Here is a 21,388-nt window from a genome sequence, read left to right on the forward strand (position 1 = left end):
ATTTAAATCAAGTAACTCCTATTTATATACTTCAAAAGTGAGACTTATTTGATTCTGAAAAATTGGAAATTTAATTGATTAAAATTATCTATTTGACTCTAATATATAAGTTTAAAGATATAATCAACTAAAATAATTAAAAGTTATCTATTTGACTCCAATATACAAATTTAAAGATTTAATTAATTAAAATAATACAAGTTTGAGAATTTAGTTGACCGTTTTAAATATTATATATTCTCTCCTATGTAACTGATTGTCTTATTTAACTTATAGTACATGTTATTTGATTTCTAAAATATAAAATTAAATAAATTAATGCAAGACACTTAATTTATTTATTTTAATATTTAGAAATGGATGTAAGTAATTTAGTGGTAAGATGGGGTGCTAAATGAAAAACAAAGACGCACACGTAAAGATAAGAGAAGAGTAATAAAACAAAGTTTTTCAATGGTTGACTAAATTAATACTAGTAAATGAAAACAAATGTTTTGCGTTGACCTTTTCTATTTTTTCTTTTTTGAAATAAATGTATTGTTGTTCAAGAAAAATACCATTGATTGTACCTAAACCTTCATTAAAGGGTCCAGCTTGCAGCATTATTGTAACCCCACCGCAACCTTGTTACCCAATTATTTTAATATACATTTCAAATAAAAAAAAAAATACTCCCTTTTAAAACTCCTTTATTTTTTTATGAATAAACTCCTCTTATTCAATATTTTATCCATGTTAAACAAATAGAGCAATTAAAACAATTAAATAACTCTTTTTTTTTTGTTATAGGCTAAATTTCAAAAATAATAAACTGTGAATAGTACCAATACAAACATGAATAACTTTCATATACGAGTGAGTCGATTGGAATGAAAAAAAAAACATAAATTAATTTTATCTCTTGTAATCTTTAAAGTATAAAAAATGTGATATATAAAGAATACGAATTATATGCTTGTGGGATGATTTAAACCCACGACCTAGCAGTTTGTTGTCCGACACTTATAGCATTTGAGATATAGTAAAAATAATATACTAAAATTGTTTTTTTTTTTTGAAAAATGATAGTATTTTATTTAGAATAGTTTAATAATCTATAAAAAAGATGAATATTATTTCACATGTATAACACACAACACAACTAAAAAATTTTAAACTTTTGAAAAAATAAAATATAATTATCACGCTAAAATTCAAAAGTGATTTACACTAATTGTTTTATGAACAATCGTCTTTCTTTATCATTCTTAAATGGTCATTCATTTCTTTCAATTATATTTAATAATTCAATTATCCATAGCTTTATTCATGCGTTATTTCTGTCAATTTTAATAACATAATGAAATATTAAATCCTTCTAGAGTTCTATGTATAAACATCTAAAATTCATGACATCGCGTACCAAAAATTAAAATCTTAAGCGTTGATATAAAGTTTCAATTATTATGTCATATTATTAAAATCTACAGAAACGGTACAAAAATAAAGAAAAATGATTAAATAAAAGTTTAAAAACCACTAACATATAAATTAAAATTGGCCTAATCACTCAAAAACCCCTCACCTTTAAACTTTTTTTCAATTCCACCCCGACATTGAAAATTTGTCAATTTTACCCACTTTTGAATTTTCCGTTTTCAATTGTACCCCAATATTTTAATTTTTGTTAATTTTTTTACTTAAATGATAAAATCATTCAATTAATTAAGTCTAAACATGAAATTAAATTCTTTTCTATTCAAAAAAGTACAAATAAGTCCTTTATTTTTAAAAACTAACTAAAAACCATAATCAAATTAACACTAATTTAAATTCTTAATTAATTTAACTAAATTTAAATAAATTTTAAAAATATACAATTAATATATGCGAGACATGGAGAATGTTTTAAACAAATTTCCAAACGCAAAAGACGTTAATTTAATTTTTCAAGGTACAATTGAAACACAAAAATACAAAATAGGGTAAAATTGACAAATTTTCAACGTCAGGGTATGATTGAAAAGGGGCTAAAAGGTCGGGGTTTTTTAAGACATTAGGCCATTAAAATTTAATAAGAATGTAGAGAGATTCAATAGTTTTTATAAATAGATATTATAATCTTGCAAACGTCTCGTTAATTTGTTTCTGTTTATGTTTGTCTGGAGTGTAATTATTGTAGGAGAACATATTGTTTCTTTTTCTTCATTGAATGATGAAAGCTGTCTTTTAGTAATAAATAAACTTATGTTACACCAACACTCTTTTTTTTGGTTAGTTTAAATTTGGAGTAAAAAACTCAAATCAAAATGAAACTCATTTTCTTGAATTTAAACAGTTATCTACCTCCCCAACTATCTGCTAACCAAACCTCATCAATGCTCTTTACTTACCCCCTTCTCTCTCCTTTTCTTTATCTAACACTACACATATTTCTTGTTTTCTCAATCAATCTTTATAAGTACCCTTTACATTCACCTCTAATCTTAGTAAATCATTTCTTCAGTTTCAGTTTGAAATTTTCTTGAAATACCCTTTTAATTTCACTTCCATTCTTGTTAAAAAACTTGTTTTTTCTTGAATTCTTGATCTTCTATGGCTCCAGTTTGTTCCTTTGATGGGCCTTGCCCGCAAACTGTTTGTGTAATGGATGCTTCGAGTCGTTTAGGCACTACCCTTGTGCATAGACTCTTGAAAAGAGGCTATATTGTTCATGCTGCTATGCAAAATCATGGTTTGTTCTTGCTCTTCATTTGCCTTTTGTTTCTTGATTCTTGACTATTAATTGGGTTTTGATTTTGGGTATTAATTAAATGTCTTGATGCACTTCCAAACGGACACGGACAAGGTGAAACAGTGTTAGTTTAAAGTTTTCTATATTAAATTAAAGTTTCGTGTCAGAAACGCCTCTGGAACGGAAAACGCTGATTGATTGAAGTGTCTGTGCTAGTAATCAAGAATCTGATTATTCACCATTAGAATGTCATTGTTCTTGGATCTTTTAGGAAATTAGGACCATGTTAGTTTACCAAGATATTGGCTTTTCAAAAATTTGTTGCCTACAAGAAACTAATAAAGAAACAAACTTTAGGGATTGTGCAAAAGAGTGACTGGAATTTTTTATTCATATTGAACATATTTTATTCATTGAAATCCCCAATTCACAATACATGCATGCACTTTTTCTTGTATAAAAAATGGGTCACATTTGTTAAGAAAGGGACATTTTTGTATTTTATGTAACTTGTATGTTTATATACATGTATTTGGTTCATGTGCTAATTAGAGGCACATTGTAAGTTGCCACATGTAAGCTATAATTTCATTGCTTATTTAACTGTTAATGTAAATTTCTTGTGATTGCAGGCAAATTAAAATATTTTGAAGAGTTATCTTGCAAAAACAAGAAATTGAGAGTTTTCTATTCAGACCCTTTTGATTTCCACAGTATTTTGGATGCTTTAAAGGGTTGCTGTGGCTTGTTGTATTCCTTTGAACCTCCATCAGATCAGCCCATCTATGATGTATGTTAATATTTCTTTAACAATATTCTTGCTTTTATATCTTAGTAGTATTTTTGGTTCAAATGAATTCCGCTTTAATTTTACGGAATTTATTTATAAATGAATATAGTTGGTTTTGGATTACTTATAAATTTATTTGGTAACTCCATTTTTTAAGTTTTCATGTAATTGATACGTTTATGTCAAATAAATTATTAATGAATTTTGGAGTATAAGTGAACCAGGAGTAAGGAATTATTGTCATTTCACTTCATTAAATTTTGGCCACTTTTTCTTTATTGATAGCTCATTCTAAGCTGTAGTTGACTAATAGTAGTATGAAATTAGCTGGTGTGGGGTCAAAACTTTTTATTCACTAGCCTGCTTTAGCTAGCTAACAATTAATCTCTGCTAAATAAGCAGTTGGGATTATGATAGTTCATGTGAACTCATTAATTTGTTTAGCATTCTGGAAAGTGGTAGGTCACAATCAATTTGGTATTTTGAAATGAATAGTTTAATGTGTTGTTGATTTCTCTTGCATTCATATGAATTCTGCTGAAGATGTTGTAAATTTTGTAACGATATTGAATCGCGGTGTTGTTCATTTGGTTCAGGAATTTATGGCCGATGTAGAGGTCAGGGCGGCGCATAACGTGTTAGAAGCATGTGCACAAACAGATACCATACACAAAGTTGTCTTCACCTCATCTATTACAGCTGTTATATGGAGCAACGACCGAAATAGTACTTCCGATATTGATGAGAGAAACTGGAGCGACATAAACTTCTGCCGGAAGTTCAAGGTATCTTTTATGAAAACTTGTCGAGTCCTCCGCTTCAACTTTTTTTTTTTAAACTTCAAATCTCATATTTATATCATATTCTTGTAAAAGATATTGTTTTACCGTTGTTTTGTGTGTCGGTGTTTAGTAGTTTCACAGAAAATGAGCAACATTGTGTTAGATGATGAGAAATAACCCTTTGGATTGACAAGATTTTCACATTTGTTTATGCAGTTATGGCATGGGCTATCAAAAACACTAGCGGAGAAGACGGCATGGGCTCTAGCAATGGACCGGGGGATCAACATGGTGAGCATAAACGGAGGACTCTTGATGAGTCCCGATCTTACAATTACACATCCTTATTTAAAAGGAGCAGCAGAGATGTACGAAGACGGTCTATTTGTTACTGCGGATCTCAGTGTCGTCGTTGATGCACACATTCGTATATTTGAAGAAGTTGGATCATACGGAAGGTATCTCTGCTTTAACCGTGTCATCAATTGCAACGAAGACGCTATTAAGCTTGCGCGCCAGCTATTGCCTCCTTCAGAATCTTCACTTCCTCAAAGGTTCGGAATAATAGCCATTATATGTTACGAAATTTCAGGTTTATTAAACTCTATAAGATCAGCCGTTTAATATATTTCGTGTTGGTTTGCAGTTTTTTTGAAGATGAAAGAGTACATCAACAGAGGATAAGCAACAATAAACTAAACAAATTGATGGTGGATTTTGACAGTGAGCTGCAAATAGATCTATGTGCAGCATAGTTATTGGTTATGCATATAAAATTTAAATCAATTTTTGTTTTTGTGATCTATAGATGATTGTGATGTCTGAATTGTTTAGAGACTTGGGGAAAGGTTTGCTCATGAATTTGAGCTGAAAAACAAAAGAGCAACTGTGCAAATTGCAGTTGTCTCTGTATTAAGTGTAAAATTCTTGCGTAAATCCAGTTCGTCATGTAAGATTATGAATTCTATAGAGTAACATTTAGCAGTTGATTCATAATCCTATGTGACGAAATGAGTTGACACAATAATTTCTGAATTTATACAAAAATTTATCAGTACTGCATATGTGGTGAATTTCACTTTGTATGAAATACATGGATATAAATTGAAATGTTTCTATTCAAGCTACTGAATGTTTAATTTAATATACAATTTGCGTGAAAATAAAACATTTTATATTTGTGTAAATGATTAATATCAAAATCCTTGCACTTTCATTTTGATCCTTTCAAATGATCTATTGATTTCAAGAAATTGAAAACATAATTAACAATCTGTAAATTTGTTAAGAGGAAAATAATTATAAACTATAGTAGCTTCATAAAGTGAGCATGTTCAAAAGTCAAAGTGAGCCAATAATAAGTCCCACACTTTATTAAACAATTAGTATCTTTTTCAAACTAAGATTGAGTGACAATTTAATAATAAGTTTCTTATGATGAAGGATAATGAGAACTTTAAGATTATTATAATTGAGAATATTAATTAGAGATTGATATTTTGTTTTCAAATGACAAAATTCTCTTGTCTGCATTGAGAATTCTCTATTATAATTATAATTAAAAATATGATTTCAATTATTATAATAAATGGTGATTTGCATTGCCATTGTTATAATAGAGATTGATATTTTGTTTTCAAATGACAAGACTCTTAAAATAATGGTTCCGAGAGTAATCGAAACAATTCGATTATGACAGGTGATGTTTGTATAATTCTACTAATTAATCTGAAATTTGGATTTAGTTTATTTACTAAAATCTTGATTTGCAATTCAAAAGTGTAATTATAACATGACTTATATACTGATATAAATAGAATAAAGGGTCAACGCGCCCCCTAAACTTGTGACATGGGGTCATCTAATCCAATTTATATTTTTTTGAGCAACTAATCCCAAAACTCTTCATTTTTGGTCATATAACCCCGTAATTGTATTTATAAAACGCGTAAAATACAAATCGAAGGTGAGGGATGCAAAAAAGTAATTAGATACTTCCCTAATTGTTGCGATATAATTATGAGAGTTTTTCAAATATACCCATACTGTGCATAAATATTTTGAAAAATACGGTTTGACCAGCTTGGATTGATTTTTACGGTTTGACTTTTAAAAGTTGCGAAATTACACTTTTTGAGTTGAAAAATACGGTTTTTTATTTTTAAAAAACCAATAAGTTTACTATCAGGTTATTAACAGTTTACCAACGGTTTACAAACAAAAAGTTTACAAACAATTTACTAACAGTTCACTAACGGTTTTTATTTATTAAAATACGGTAAATATCCTATCGGTTTACTAACAAAAAATTTACTATCAATTTACTAACTGTTTACTAACAGTTTACTTAAAAATCAAATTTACTATTAATTTATTTTTTAACCGTATAGTTAATTCATTAATTGTTTACTATCAATTTACTAAAAGATAAGTTAATTTACCATACGTTTACTAACAGTTTATTAGTTTTACTAAATATTATAGCTAATTTATTAAATATAATGTATAGTTCTATTTTAACCGTTTACTAACAGTTTACTATCGTTTTACTGAATAATAAATCAGACTCCTGAAATTCATAAATAGAGAATAATATAAATAATCTTACTTTCAGAGCTTAATTAACCTCAATTACAATCCTAGATGTTTTAGCAACACTTAGCAAGAACAAGAAGAATTTACTATCAGTTCACTAACAGATTACTAGTAGTAGTTGACTAAAAGTTTTATAAATTTACTTTTAATTTATTTTTTGAATTATAAAATAAAAATAAATTATTGATTAATTTACTATTAGTTTATTAATAATTTTTTACTATTAGTTTACTAACGGTTCACTAACAATTTACTAACGATTTAATTAATTTATTTTTAGTTAATAAAAAGAAGAAACACCAGATCTACTGCTTCTTCTCTTCAATTTACAGTACAATCCAACAAACTTCGCACTCGAATCTCAGAAATTCCAGAAATCAAGCCAACTTGAACATACCCAAAATTCCAAAAATCATGGCATTCCAAGAAATAGAGTTTCTCTTAGGTATTTTATCGAACAGTCACTGTGCAATCAAAAGGTGACCAGATTTCACATACCCATTAATCAAAGCAATCCAAATAATCACATCACGATCACGGCACCTTATCATCAGAAGAAAAAATTCCATCACCGCTGCAGAAATTCCATGTCTCATCTATTAAACCATCGCCGTTTTTGAACCGTTCGTTTCTTTTTTTTTCTTCTTCGAAGAAATAAAAAGGAGGAGCAGCATTGATGACGATGAACGGAAGATTCGAGGAGCAGCAAAAATAAACGTGTTGTCTTCCTCAGCAGCGGTCTCATCTTCGTCGGTCTCATCTTTGTCGATGTCGTCTTCGTGGCTAGGAGAACCACCGTGTTAATGAAGTTAGTTAACAGTGATATTAAAAGAAAAATAAGTTAATTATCAAATAAACTCAGCTTTTACAGTAATAATAGGGAAGGATGGGCCGGGCGGTATATTTAGGAATAAAATAGACATGTACAGTGCTGGGCCTAATTTCCTCTATAATTATCCTAAATCTATTTTTTGAAATAAAAAATATAAATTATGGGCTATTTGACCCAAAAATGAAAAATTCTGGAGTTAGTTGCTCAAAAAAATATAAATTGGACTAAATGACCCCGTGTCACAAGTTTAGGGGGCGTATTGACCCTTCATTCGATATAAATATACGATCCATCATCATATCACATTATTAACGATAATGAATTGAAATCCAAACAATTGACTTGTACTACTATTTTAACTTTCAATTAAATATTACATCATACGCCAGAAGTATGTTTTATCTAGATGATCAATGTCAGAAATAAGAAAACTACGAAATTCGGGTGAAAACATACTGTAAATTAGATTTGTTGTCACATGAAAAGCTTAAGATCTGAATTTTTATTAGAATTTTGGATTTGGATTCTTCAAAATTGACCTTGTATAAGCTTAGAATCAAAACTGTACAAACAATTATGCCCTAGAAACAACACTGGGGGAACTTTTACGAAACGCAGCATATTTAGGGTTCGATTCTGCTACTGTCACTTGCAAATTCAAGTCTTAGGCGCTTAATGACATGGAGATAATTGAGGAGAGCTTGAATTTGCAGACTTTCTTAGAGTTTTCTGGTTGAAATAGGACCTCGGTACTTGACCTTACAGTTGCTTCCTTCCACTCCGAAGCAGAGGTGCCTTCGCTTCGGTAATCACGAGGAGAGTACAAAACTTGAAGCTTTGAATGGGCTGTAATTGCACATAGAATTTTCATCAGAGAATTAAACTGAATGTAAGAATATCTGGAATTATAAATAGACATTATCCTTAAGACCATTCATGTCCCTCAAAATCCTTTCAAAATGAAAATGCACACGACTCAAATCACAAACAAGTATTTTCTCCGGAAAAGCTCATTTCGAGTTTCAAACATATGCCTCTAGTCCTACATTAATGATGGATTACTAATAAATTAGGAAATGGTCTAGGTGCATGGAGCTTCCTGATGTAATCTCGGGAAAAAGGAACATATTAAGGGTATTTTTTAAAAATCTAAACCAGAACACACCACATCATTGCAAAAGAGACGTCCTATGTAAACAATAATAAGAGAGAAGTTCAAGTATTTTACCTAGTCCAAACATGCTCATCTTTTGAACAATAATACGACCAACTTTTGATCTTTTGATGCTCCTCAAAGCCGTGAGATCATCTTGCTTCCCCTTAAATTCCATAAACTCTCCTAGAATATATTTGTTGCCTTTAAGCTCCAACCTGTACAAAGCAAATGAGCATATTAATTATTGTAGGATTTTCCCCAATTGCTTTTAGCCCTAGAATCTCTCACTGCTATCAATAGTTCTTGAATTCCTCAATCCCCTGTTTTAAAATTTGACTAATAAACAATGGGAAAAGCATTTAAAATATGCTATAAACTGGAGTCAAGGAAATAAGTGGCTACTTTATACATATCTCATGATTCTCTTTTTAGTATATAATAACTTGATCTATTCTATGACGGTCTTTCCAAAGTGTACAGACAAAGGAATGAAATAAACTAAATACAATCCAGTTACTTTCTTGATCGGATAAAAGTATTTAAAAAAAAAATGCAACAAACAACTTTGAAAATATTAACATCCTTTTCGCAGGTAGAGAGCAACAAACCTATCCCACATTGGAGCTGTACTAAGAGTGAAATTAAGCTTCTCGTGTATAGATTCCTGCATCTCTTTCTTTCCACCACGAAAGGCACCCTTAATCCAACCAGATAACATACTTTTAGGTTCTGGTTTAAGCTGTACCCATTGCTCATGGGTAATGACCTCAGGTGGAAAATAGTTCGAGTGAAGAGTCCTAGAAGAGTAATAATAAATATAAATGTTAATAGAATAAACATGAAAGAGCCAAGCGTTGAATGTAGACTGATAAAAACATCCAAACGTGCATTTCTTCGCATAAAAGTACTATCGATTAATTATATTCCTAGAATATAAAGGATAGCTTCAAAGGATATCAAGAATAGCAATAAATTAATGATGACATACAACGAAATGACGAATCATAATGATGACGGTACACAACAAGAAAAAAGGAGTTAACTAAAGAAGTTTTATTTTCTATCCAGTCCAACCTAACCATGACATCAGTCTAGGAAATTAAAAATAAAATTCTTTTATAGAATATTTTGAATCCCACAAAGCCTGAAATTCATATTACATCCTCTATTTGAATGTGCAAGTCTTTTCATCTGCTGAGCAATATCCCGTAATATCTTAATATCAAGGCGGTGTGGTAACTAAATAGCCATTAATTCCAAATTAAGAAATGGAATGCCTGTTATAGAATGCTCAAACAATTTATTCAGGTGTTTTGAACAACCTTATAAGGATACAGTGATAAAATCATCGATGCTAAATAAAATCTTCTCAGTAATTCATACTAGAAGCAAATTGATAAAGTTTTCTGCATTAAGCTCGTGTCTCAATAACAAGTTACGGAGCCACAATAATCCCTCAAGATATTCAGTACGTAACTTAGCTCTGAAATCCATGAAGTTGTGAATTGTTGGTTTAAATCCCTCTTAGGGGAGGATTAGGAGGTAAAGAAAGTAAAGGCCACTGAAGTCATTTTCAATTCAGTTTACTCTGAATCAAAGTTTTCAGAATATGCATATGATATGGCAGCATTTACACTTTCAGGACAAAATGTATGGTAGTATATTCAATTATAACTATTTAAAGTTTTCAGCTACACACTAAACCAATCTTACTACTATACACATTATCAAGAAAGGCGGGGCAACGTAAATTACCAGAACTTTGGATTGGGAAGCACCACTTTGTAAGACAAATATCCTTCTGGTAGAGCAACTCCTCTTTGTTCAAGATATGCCTCAAGAATTGAAGCCTGTTTCTTGACCTCCTCTACCTGATAAATCATTACTAAAACAGCTTTAGAGTCTAAAAGCAGTCAATTCAAAATCATGTTCTTAAGTACAGCTACAAACCAAAGTTGGCTAAACAACTAGGTAGCACGGACACGGACAAACGGAACATTTGAACACGGACAGGCCGAAACGTTGTTATTTTAAGGTTTTCTATATAAAAAATGTAGTTTTGTGTCCGAAACGTCAAGTGTCCAAAATGGTTCCGAAACAGGATACGTCGATACGTATACGTTGACAGAATGAAGTGTCGTGCTAGCTAAATAGTAAAGTCTAATTATAAATATACACAAGTTGGACAAATGCAGGTAAAACATAAACCTAAGTTCACTACATGAGAAAACACAGATTGAATTATGTTTAATACTTACAGGATCAGGATGATTGTGGGTCTTGTGTTTACCCTTACTAGTTTCTTCACAAACCCAGCTGCCATCACCACTAATTGATACAAGTCCCGGTAAATTCTTAACAGAAATCACCACTGCTTCCCTGTACAATTAAATCACCACAGTTACCATCATCATCATCACAGCAGTAAATAACAAAGCAAACATATAGAATTTCATTTCGTTTGCTAGCTAGGTAGCAGGCACACTTCATTCAATTAACCTGTCCCATTTCGGACATAAAACTTCATTTTTACGTAGCAAACCTTAAAATAACACCGTTTCGCCGTGTCCGTGTCTGTGCTACCTAATTTGCTAATTTAAACTGAAATTGACAACAATTTTACCCTGTGGTAACAAGAACCAAATCAACATTCTGGCGTGATCCAGTATCAGCATCAGGAATTCGAAGCCCTACATAAACCTTCCCTCCATAAAGCTTCTCAAGTCTGCAGCCAACGAAATTGAACAATCAATTACAAAGGTAAAATTCAAATTGACATCAATTGAATAATTGAAGAAGAGAAATGTAAAAAAAAAACCTAGTAGCGACGTTGAAAAGGGCGGTGGTGTCGGAGGATTCGAGCTCCAAAACGTCTTCGTCGGAGAAGAAGCAGCGGAAGAGCTTGTAGGCGATTAAACCGCAGAGTATCTCCACCCACATGATTATGATTATGATTATTTTTCAGTATTCTGAATGGATAATTCTCAGAAATTATAATCTCTTGATTCAAATATGAGCTATGCTTAATTTTTGGAAGAAGAAGAAGAAGAGTTTCCGATTAAGCGAGTCCGCGTGGACTCAGTATCACTCGGTTGAAGAATTGATTGGCAAAGAAGCAACTTAAGTGCTAAGCAAAAATGGGCTAACAAATGAAACCAGTGAGTGTCAGGCCCAACTTTGAGATTTTCAGCCCATCAGTGACTTACCCCATTTAACTGAAACTTCAAAATCTACTCTATTATTGAATGTCAAAAATTAAAAATATAAATTAACATATAAGATAAATGAAATAAATAATAGAAGGAAATTTTGACGATCTAAACCAAATCGAGAAAATATCGAATACCATTTAAACATGTAGATAATTGTTTCATTAGTAAAATGTACTTCGATTAAACTCCAAAAGAGAAAATTAAATTTTCAAGAAGTTTGAATCTAAATTTGAACGATGGCTAAAAGATTGAAGTTTAACCGGAACTGTAAATTTTTGTACGTTCAAAATTAAACCAAACTGATTTTTATTATTATTATTATTGTTATCAATTGAATCAAACAAGATTTATCGGTTTGATTTAATTATTTATTTTTGTTCAGTTTTTATACAACACAATGGTGAGGTAAATGAATGATATAAAAATAGGAGTAAGAATGGTGGGATTTGAATTCATTTTAGCATGGCAAAATGTACCTCAAAAAAGTCCAAATATGTTTTCATGGGCATCTCAAAAAGATGAAAGTAATTTGATATTTATGTCCAAGACAAACATTAGAAATGCTGAAATTGTAAAAAAGATATTATTAGGGCTGAGCAAGAACCGAACCAGACCGAAAAACCGAACCGAACCGAACCGAACTTTGTTGTTTGGTTCGGTTTTTCGGTGAAAACGGTTTGGTTCGGTTCCTACTTTAGGTAAAGTTCGGAGTTCGGTGTTCGGTTCGGTTTCTGTGTTTTGAAAACCGAAAAACCGAAAAAACCGAATGAACCGAAGTTTAATATAAAATATATAACTTTTTTAAAAATAATATACATATATACTTATATTTATATGTTTTTTGTATTTATATCTTTATTATTATTGATATATGAATTAATAATTGTTATTTAAACATATATGAAAGTATATTAGACTCTAATTATTTAATATTTGAATTAATTTTAATAAAAAAATTAAAAAAATTAAAAAAATAATTAAATTCGGTTTTAACCGAACCGAACCGAACCGAACCGAAATATTTCGGTTTAATTCGGTTCGGTTTTTTTACTTCCAAACTAAAAGTTCGGTTCGGTTCGGTTTGAGAAATTTCCAAACCGAAAACCGAAAAAACCGAAAATTTTCCCACCGAACCGAACCGAACCGACCGATGCTCACCCCTAGATATTATACAGTTGTACGAAATGGGCCCAATTTAGGCATGCTTTTGCCAGAAGAATTTTGAATTATCTTGAAACTAAATCATTTATTTTCCACACATTTCTTGGAATAACTCTTTGACTGCTGTCTCCTGCCATCCACAACAGTTTAATCATCGAGTCTTGTGAATTTAGAAAATCCCCACCGGAAGACTCATCCATCATGCCAGGTGCGCGACGCGGATCGGATCGGATTAGTTAGGGCGAAGTCCCGGAAACCGGATGGACTTACCAAAAAAAATAGAAGTTCCAAATTTGAATAAAGTGAGTGGTGAAAATACAGTAGTAGTACTTGAGGAACAGACCAAACAAGCAGATTCTGAAAGCAGAGAGCTCATATGGTGCAATAAGACAGAAATCAGGAATTTTGGTTGAGGTTCCCATGGAGGAGACATTGTTCTTTATTACAGTAACTAATTCACACTCTTCTTCATATACAGTTGTTGCACGTTCATGAAAACATGCAAACATGTGCACACATTATTCCAACCTTCTCTCACTTGTTGGGAATAAAGGATGCGAATGATGAATTATTTTTCTTTTTTGGCAAAATCAAATTTTTATTTCACTGGAGATTCTCAAGCTTGAAGTGTGTTTTTCTTTGGATTTTTTGGTAAACCCATTTCACCATGTATAATTATGAAATTTTCATTTATAGTATGACAAAATGGCATAATAAACCATAGCATTATTAGTGAAAAGTTCCTAATCCTATACAATGAATTGCGTATGCATGAGCCATGAAGTCGTCGAGCATATATGCGAACATGCTCGTAGATTTGGCAGCATGCACTTGGCTATATACTAAAAATCAAGAAATCCGATCAGATGATTATAGATTTCAGAGGAGATTGAATATATGATGCTGCATGTGCAGCAACACAAAACAATCAACCATCTTCAAAACAATCAACCATATCTTTGTTATTTTGTTCTTTTTATCATGTAAAAATAAATGCAGGCATATAAAAATACAGTTTCAAATAGGCCACTCTGTTCCAAATGTAGATAAGAATGGTAAATGAGAAAAAGAATCTCCATCACATATATCACAAACATGATAATCACAGCACAAGGATGGAAAAGAACTAAAGATAATACAAACATTTTAATTTTCAACCTATTCTGCAAATCAGAAGCAAAAATAATAAAGCAAACACTCTTGTTCATGGCATCTTACAATATACCTGCCCGTAATTGGTCTCTTCCACTACTTCTGGTTGCTACTGCTCTTCTTCTTAAGTAAGCTGCCGAATTTACCAAGCAATGGCTTCTTCTTTTTCTTCTGTAGCTGCTCCGGCTGCTGCTTTGATGGTGAGCTCCCACCATCGTCTACATTTTCTGTTGAGGATAAACCGTTTATCTGATCGAAGCTTTCACCAACATCGATTTTGGAGTTCACTTCATCCTCGAGCGATTCCGGTTCTGTTTCTCTTTCGGGTGAAAACTCTTTCTTTTCAATTTTGCAGCTTTCCCACATCTTAAACTCAACTTCTACTGTGTCGTCTTCTTTTTCTTTGCTCTCGTCTTCGCTTAGTTTTCCATTCACATTCTCGATTTTAACAGATTCTGATAAAGCACTCTCATTGTCGAGGCCATTATTTTGTTCCTTGGAAATTTCCAGATCCTCGTGTTGCTGTGGCGGTGAGGGAAACTCCTTTTTGGGTTTTTCTTCGCTCACGTGCCCATTTTCTTCAGAGAATTCAACCACCTTCGGAAGCAAATCATAGTCCTTTTCACTGTCTGTGAGCTCACCATTCTCCTCAGTGTGCTTCTTAGCCATAGCTTCTTCAAGCAATTTAGACAGTTCCTCTACCTTCTTCTGAGAAATAGCTTCCTTAGTTCGAATATCCTCATTTTCTTGTATAAGATTCTGCAACTCATTTTCCTTGTCTAATAAACTCTCCTTCAGTTTCAAACTCTCTATTTTTGCTTCTCCAAGGGTTTCTTGCAATGAAATGACTTCAGCTTCAACTTCCTTTAAGCTACCCTTCAAATGAGCCTCTTCTTCCCTAGTGACGCAAGCTTCTTCCTCAGTCTGCTTCAGTAAATCTACCAGCCGATCTATTTCTCTTTCCAACGAAGAATTCTCTTCGTCTGATTTCTTGACACGGTTCACCAGATTCAGTTCTTTTTGCTCCCACTCAGCCTTGGAGCTCAAAATTTCTTTCTTGGATTCTTCAATAATATTTTTGAGAAAATCAATCTCGTGTTTGTTCTCATCTACAATGGCTTCATATCTCTGGTTTGCTTCTTTAAGGACTAATTTTAAATCTTCGATCTGGGTTTCATTACTTTCATGCTCCACTTGATTGGATAACAGCATTTCTTTAGCCTCCCTTGCTTCAGCAGACACTTCATGCAAGGCAGAAGCTAGACTTTCCATTGCCTTCTTGCTCTTTTCCTCCTCCTCCCTCGAATTCTCCAACTCAGTTATGAGTTTATTTTTCTCTTCTAATAGAGTTTGAACGCTAGATGCTGCAAGTTTCTCATTGTTTAAAGCCTGAGTTTTCTCTTCTTTCACTAAATCCAACTCGGACTTCAAAGACTCGAGTTTTTTTGCTGTTTCAGAAGTCTCCTCCTTTGCCAATCCAAGACACCGCTCTGATTCCTCGAGATCCCCTTTCTGTCTCGCAATTGTCATTTCCAACAAGCCCACCTTCTCTTTAAGAGAAGCAATTTGAACTTCAGCATCATGCAAAAGATCATTGTTTTCCTCGAGCTGTTTCATGACTGAGCATAAAGATACAGATGCAGATTTCTCCAACTTGTTTGCTTCTTCAAGCTGCATCTCTAATTCGTCTACACTACTTTTCCACTCCTCTGCTAAACTGCGCGCATAAGATTCAGCCATTTTAGCGGCTTCTAACTCAACGTTAAGCTGTTCTGTAGAAGCCTCTTTTTCAATCAATTTTTTCTCAAAATCCTTTGCTTTCTCAAGTTCTAGTTTCAAAATATCAATCTCCTCTACGAGCTCTGCCACCATCCTGTGGCTTTCATTGGCCTCGGTTTCCAGCTTTGAATCAAGTAGCACCTTCAACCGGGTCAATTCAGATGAAAGAACCTCCATCTTATCTACATGAATCTCCGCTATCTTAGTTGCGTCATCAGCATGGCTCAACGCCTTGTTTTTCGCATCAGTGGTCATGGCCAATTCTTGTTTCACCTTCTCAAGCTCTTGAGTGGCAGAGAGAAGGGCGTCCACATCCAAAGCATGTTGGTTCTTGACGGACTCGAGCTCTTTCTGCCATTCATCTTCCTTCTTTTGAGCTGCCTCAATCCCAGCTTGTTCCGACTCAACAGCACGAAACTTCTCAACTTCAGAATCATCCTCGGCTCTCTTTTGAGCCACCAAGGCTTCTTGAAGCTTCTCATTTGCCTCGTCGGCAACTTTTTGAGCTTGTTTCAGTTCATCAATTGCTAGCTCCTTCTCTTTCTCAATCAATGCTATCTGCTCTTTAGCTTTCTTTAGATCTTCCTGAACAGCGTTCAACTGAGCCTGCAACTCTGATCCTTTAACCACTCTTGACTGTAGTTTCTGATAACCAAATTTAATCAACAAATGCACCACAAAATCAAAAAATGAGAATGAAACAAGCAAATTATGAAAAATTCCAAATAATGACACCACACAATACTTCCCACTTTATACAAAAATCACTGACAACACGAGTATGCACATAATTCTTTCTATTATAATCGTATAAAATGTTAAAGACTATTACTACTCACTTCAGGTGGCGCAGTGACCTTTGGTGAGCGACGATCAACAGTAGGCTTTGAAGTAACAGTTGACAACAAGAAAATCTATTAGCATAGTTCATCGAGCAATCGAATAAAACATTAAAGAATTTACTACTCACTTCAGGTGGCGTAGCGACCTTCGGTGACCGACGATCAACAGTAGGCTTAGAAGTAACAGTTCGTGGAGAACGATCAATTGAAAGGCGAGAACTTTGGGTTGCAGCAGGTGAGTCAGCTTCTGATTTTACTCTACTCGGTTTACTCACTCTAGGAGTCGCCGGTGATCCTTTGATTGGGGTCTCAGACAACCCAGATCTGTTTAAATTTCAAATGCATCAGCCTTACAACATGAAATGAACATCCATTGTACATTAATTTCCAATGTCCTAAAAAATCCAAATGCCAGAAAATCTAAGCTATCAAATTTCAAAAAAAAAAATGGATCTATGCCAAAGTTGGTAACTTTGTACAATAAGGTTAATCCCCAACAAAACTAAATACATCTAATAGAACATAATAAAGTAAATTCAATCAATTTAAAATATTTCAAGCAGAAACCCTATATAAGACAAATAAGAGATCCAAAATTGGAACACTTTACCAAAAAAAAAACAGAATTAAACAGAGATCAAGATTAAGATAATTAAACATTAAGTAAAACCCAAATCAAAATGTAAATCAAAAAGCAAAATTTTATAAAAGTATGTCTATACATTCACAGTACAAAACCAGAGTGGCAAAAAATAAAAATTAACAAATACAGATCCAATCCACTAATAACACAATTAGCATAATCACAATCAAAAATTTAAATTAAACAATATAAAAATTCCTCAACTGTAGGACATAAAATCAGATCTAGAGACTCAAAATTTAAGCATGTACATGATCATGATACAAACTTACCTGGTCTTGGAAGACATGTTCTTTGATTCTTGTTCTGTATTCTTAATAATATGTTATAGAATATAAATTGAAGACAATAAGTAGATTCTTAGGTTGTAATAAATTTGTTAAATGCTGACATTGTGCAAGAAAATGCAGTCTACTATAACAGTTAGATAAACAAAGAAAAAAAATTTAAAATTTAAAACAGAGTGGAAGCTGAAAAGGCAAGGATTTACAGAATTAGAAGAAGAAGGGGAAGAAGAAGAAGGGGCAAATAATTGTTAAGTGGTCACACTTGGAAACACAAAGCAGTTGCAAATTTGCAATTGCGTTACTTTTTTTTATTTTTTTGTCAATTTTGTCCTTGGTGTTTAAGTTACTATTAGAACATTTAATTTTAATTTTAATGTGGATAAGGTAAAGTACAAAAATGCCCCTAAATTGTAGGAGCTTTTATTATGGGTTGGTGTTTTTGCTTTATCTTTCTCTTGTCTGTCAAAGGTATTGACAACTTTTGCAGAGGCCTTATTTCCTTAACTGACCCTGCTTTTCTTCTTTTGCCTGTTCAACGTATGAGTGTGTACTCACTGTGCACCCAACCGATCCGAAGGGAAACCGAATCGTTTGATTTATTGTTTAGTTATAAGCCGTGCATTTACACGGAATTTAATTAATAATTATTTATAAAATAATATTTTATAATATAAAGTAATAAATAAATATTCATTTATTTAAGAATTAATAAAAATTATTAATTAATAATAATTTTTAGAAATTAAATAAATGTTTTATTTAAATTTGAAACCTATAAAATTGTTATTAGTGTAAGTATTTTATTTAATTTGGAAAACTAATGAAAATTATCTATTAGTAATATTTTTTAATAATTAAATAAATAATTTATCTAAGTTGGAAACTCATGAAAATACTCATTTGGTCCTCTCAATTATATATGTATATAGGTTATTCCCTCCGTTCAAGATGACTATTAATCAGCTATCCAATTTAGGGCCCTCTATCAACAAATCCCCTGAACTTTAAATTGGCCGCTAATCCCCCTAAACTTTTTCTTAAAAATGCTCAAAATACTCCTGGTATAAATTAAAAAAATCAAACAAACTAAATTAAACCAAACTTATAGTCATCCACCCAAATAAACCAAATATGAACCATTTACCCAACTCAATCTAACCAAAATTAAAGTCACTCACCCAAATAAATTCAATATAAATTATTTATCCAATTAAATCAAACCTAAAATTATCTAATTAAATCTAAAATCAATAATTATTCACCCGCCGCCATAGACCCACTGGAAACCACTTCTGCGACCTCCGGTCAAAAAATTCCGACCAATTTTTTTTTTTTTTTAAATCGGAGTCCGACAAACTAATCCTGATGGGTTTGTTCTAAACTAAACATACCCATCGTGGTGTGTCTGTTGTTCAACAGATCCACCACCGTTGGTGGGTCTATAACAGATCCACCATGGTGGGTCGGACAAGATTCCGGTTCAAAAAAATATTCTTGAAAAAAAATATTTATTTAAATTATAAAAAATTTATTTTAATTATTTATTTAATTTTTAGATTTGATTTGGTTGGTTAGATGAGTAATTTTAGGTTTGATTGGTTAGATGGGTAATTTTAGGTTTGGTTGGTTAGTTTGTGTTGGTTTGATTTTATTTTTTTATTGATTGTAGGGGTATTTTGGTCAATTTACGGTAAAAGGGGTTTAGTTGATCATTAGATAAAGTTTAGAGGGTTTAGCGGCCGATTTTAAAATTCTGGGGATTTGGTGATATGAGGTATTAAGTTGGAGTGCTATACCTGATTAATAGTCGTCTAAGATTGATGAATGTTTATCCCGTAGCTATATAATTCTTAGTTTCTTACTTATTTTATGAATCAATCGTAGCCTTAATGGATAAATAAACCGAGTTAACTCTGTTTTTTAAAAAAATTGATCTCCCTTATCTCTTCTTCAAGGATAGGAGAAGATGTAGTACTTGCTTCTTACTAGATCTATTCTTTGAATTCATGTTAAAGATGAGATTTGAAAAAAAACTTGAAGTTTTAGGATAAAACGGTTTCAAAATCGTATTTCAATACTGGATCTATAAATGTATTAGGTGACTCATTTAGTGGTTTGTAAAATCCTAAACGATGACTGTATATAATGCTGTATTTATAACTCTAATCACTATCTTATAACAATTTTTCTAACTTGTTGAAAACCGTTTATTTTCTATAATTATTATTATTATTAATGAAAATTTTAACTTTTTGACAAAAAAATTCGTTAATATTTAGGCTACAAGCCTACAACAACTCTCTCACATGAACCAAACAAATTCTATTTGCAAATTCAATTAGATTTAGTTCCTTAACAGATATGAAGCATGTAATACAATTACCGTCACTATTAACTCATTCTTTTTATATTTTTATTTTGATTGGTTAAGATTTTTATTTTTTATATATAAATATATAATTGAAGAGAAACAATGCTTGTAAAAACAATTGGTTCTACAATCTAGCAGTTTGTTCCCAACTCTTATAACAATTAATTGATATGTTTTCAAATGGTTATATATGATGTAAGATACTTCTTTTTAAGGGGTTAGCATACCTAAATTTATTGTTATAAGGTGGAATTACATGGCGTAGTTAATAATGTTTAGGTTATATAATGACTTGCAACCAACAAAGTTTCCCTTTTTCTTGTAAGTTTGAATAATTAATTACAAATAAAAATAATTAGTTTATCTTGACCATATGAAACCTCAACTTCACTGATATAATTTGTAACTAAATTGTGGTGCACATTCATGATTTCTTGATGGATAATGCCAATTAAACCTATAGGCAACAAGAGTACTCTTTCTAAAATAAATCATTTTTATTCTCTGGAAACACAAATTAAAACCATAATTTTAAGGAGATGGTTTTGTTTTTTTAACCGAAAAATCACCTCTTACACTTTAATTTTTTTGTTTTCTTTATTTTATATGTTTTATTTAAATTGCTATTTAATAAAACTCCATATATAGAGATCTCTTCTACTTTAAGGTCTCGCTTGATTCGTTTTATAGCAATTTATGGAAAGTAACTTCCCGGGAAGTGTAGTTCCCGGGAAGTTAACTTCGCAGGAAGTTTGTTAAATATTACTTCCTCCGTCCCGTTTAAGAAGGGACATACCCAATTTTTATTTGTTCCATCTAAGAATGCCATATCGTGTTTTCTGTGCCAATTTATATTGAACTTCCACTTTTATCCCTTTAGTTATTTCAATATGCATTAAATGCAACTCAATTTACAATACATATATTCTATTATTAGAAGAAACCATACTAATTATAGGGGTAGACATGACAAAATAAAATATTGTCTTATTTTATTAATATTTGTGCAAAACTCATTTGTCCCTTCTTAAACGGGACGGAGGGAGTACTTGTTTCAATTTTTACTTCCCGGA

General features: G+C 31.9%; 3 protein-coding genes across 4 annotated transcripts; 1 reads left to right on the forward strand and 2 right to left on the reverse strand.

The window, feature by feature from the left end:
- Positions 1–2,281: 2,281 nt before the first annotated feature.
- LOC126675239 (cinnamoyl-CoA reductase-like SNL6) lies at positions 2,282–5,347 on the forward strand. The gene is made up of 5 exons (XM_050369847.2): positions 2,282–2,713; positions 3,346–3,503; positions 4,100–4,288; positions 4,502–4,839; positions 4,932–5,347. Exons 1-5 carry the CDS (start codon positions 2,575–2,577, stop codon positions 5,038–5,040), a joined length of 933 nt encoding a protein of 310 aa, XP_050225804.1. The 5' UTR covers positions 2,282–2,574; the 3' UTR covers positions 5,041–5,347.
- Positions 5,348–8,197: 2,850 nt separating this feature from the next.
- LOC126675391 (uncharacterized) lies at positions 8,198–11,967 on the reverse strand. Its single transcript, XM_050370030.2, has 7 exons — positions 11,687–11,967; positions 11,492–11,593; positions 11,127–11,247; positions 10,624–10,739; positions 9,477–9,665; positions 8,941–9,083; positions 8,198–8,558 (listed from the first exon to the last, which is right to left on the reverse strand). Exons 1-7 carry the CDS (start codon positions 11,806–11,808, stop codon positions 8,377–8,379), a joined length of 975 nt encoding a protein of 324 aa, XP_050225987.1. The 5' UTR covers positions 11,809–11,967; the 3' UTR covers positions 8,198–8,376.
- Positions 11,968–14,301: 2,334 nt separating this feature from the next.
- Positions 14,302–18,265, reverse strand: LOC126671868 (WEB family protein At5g16730, chloroplastic). Of its 2 annotated transcripts, XM_050365682.2 has the most exons (4): positions 17,930–18,264; positions 17,143–17,338; positions 17,012–17,056; positions 14,302–16,817 (listed from the first exon to the last, which is right to left on the reverse strand). In XM_050365682.2, exons 1-4 carry the CDS (start codon positions 17,944–17,946, stop codon positions 14,490–14,492), a joined length of 2,586 nt encoding a protein of 861 aa, XP_050221639.1. In that variant the 5' UTR covers positions 17,947–18,264; the 3' UTR covers positions 14,302–14,489. The 2 variants fall into 2 exon arrangements, with proteins under 2 accessions (XP_050221639.1, XP_050221640.1); XM_050365683.2 differs by lacking the exon at positions 17,012–17,056 and having other exon boundaries at positions 17,930–18,265.
- Positions 18,266–21,388: the final 3,123 nt, after the last annotated feature.

This window comes from Mercurialis annua, linkage group LG3 (genome assembly GCF_937616625.2).
Source record: "Mercurialis annua linkage group LG3, ddMerAnnu1.2, whole genome shotgun sequence".
Lineage (NCBI taxonomy): Eukaryota > Viridiplantae > Streptophyta > Magnoliopsida > Malpighiales > Euphorbiaceae > Mercurialis > Mercurialis annua.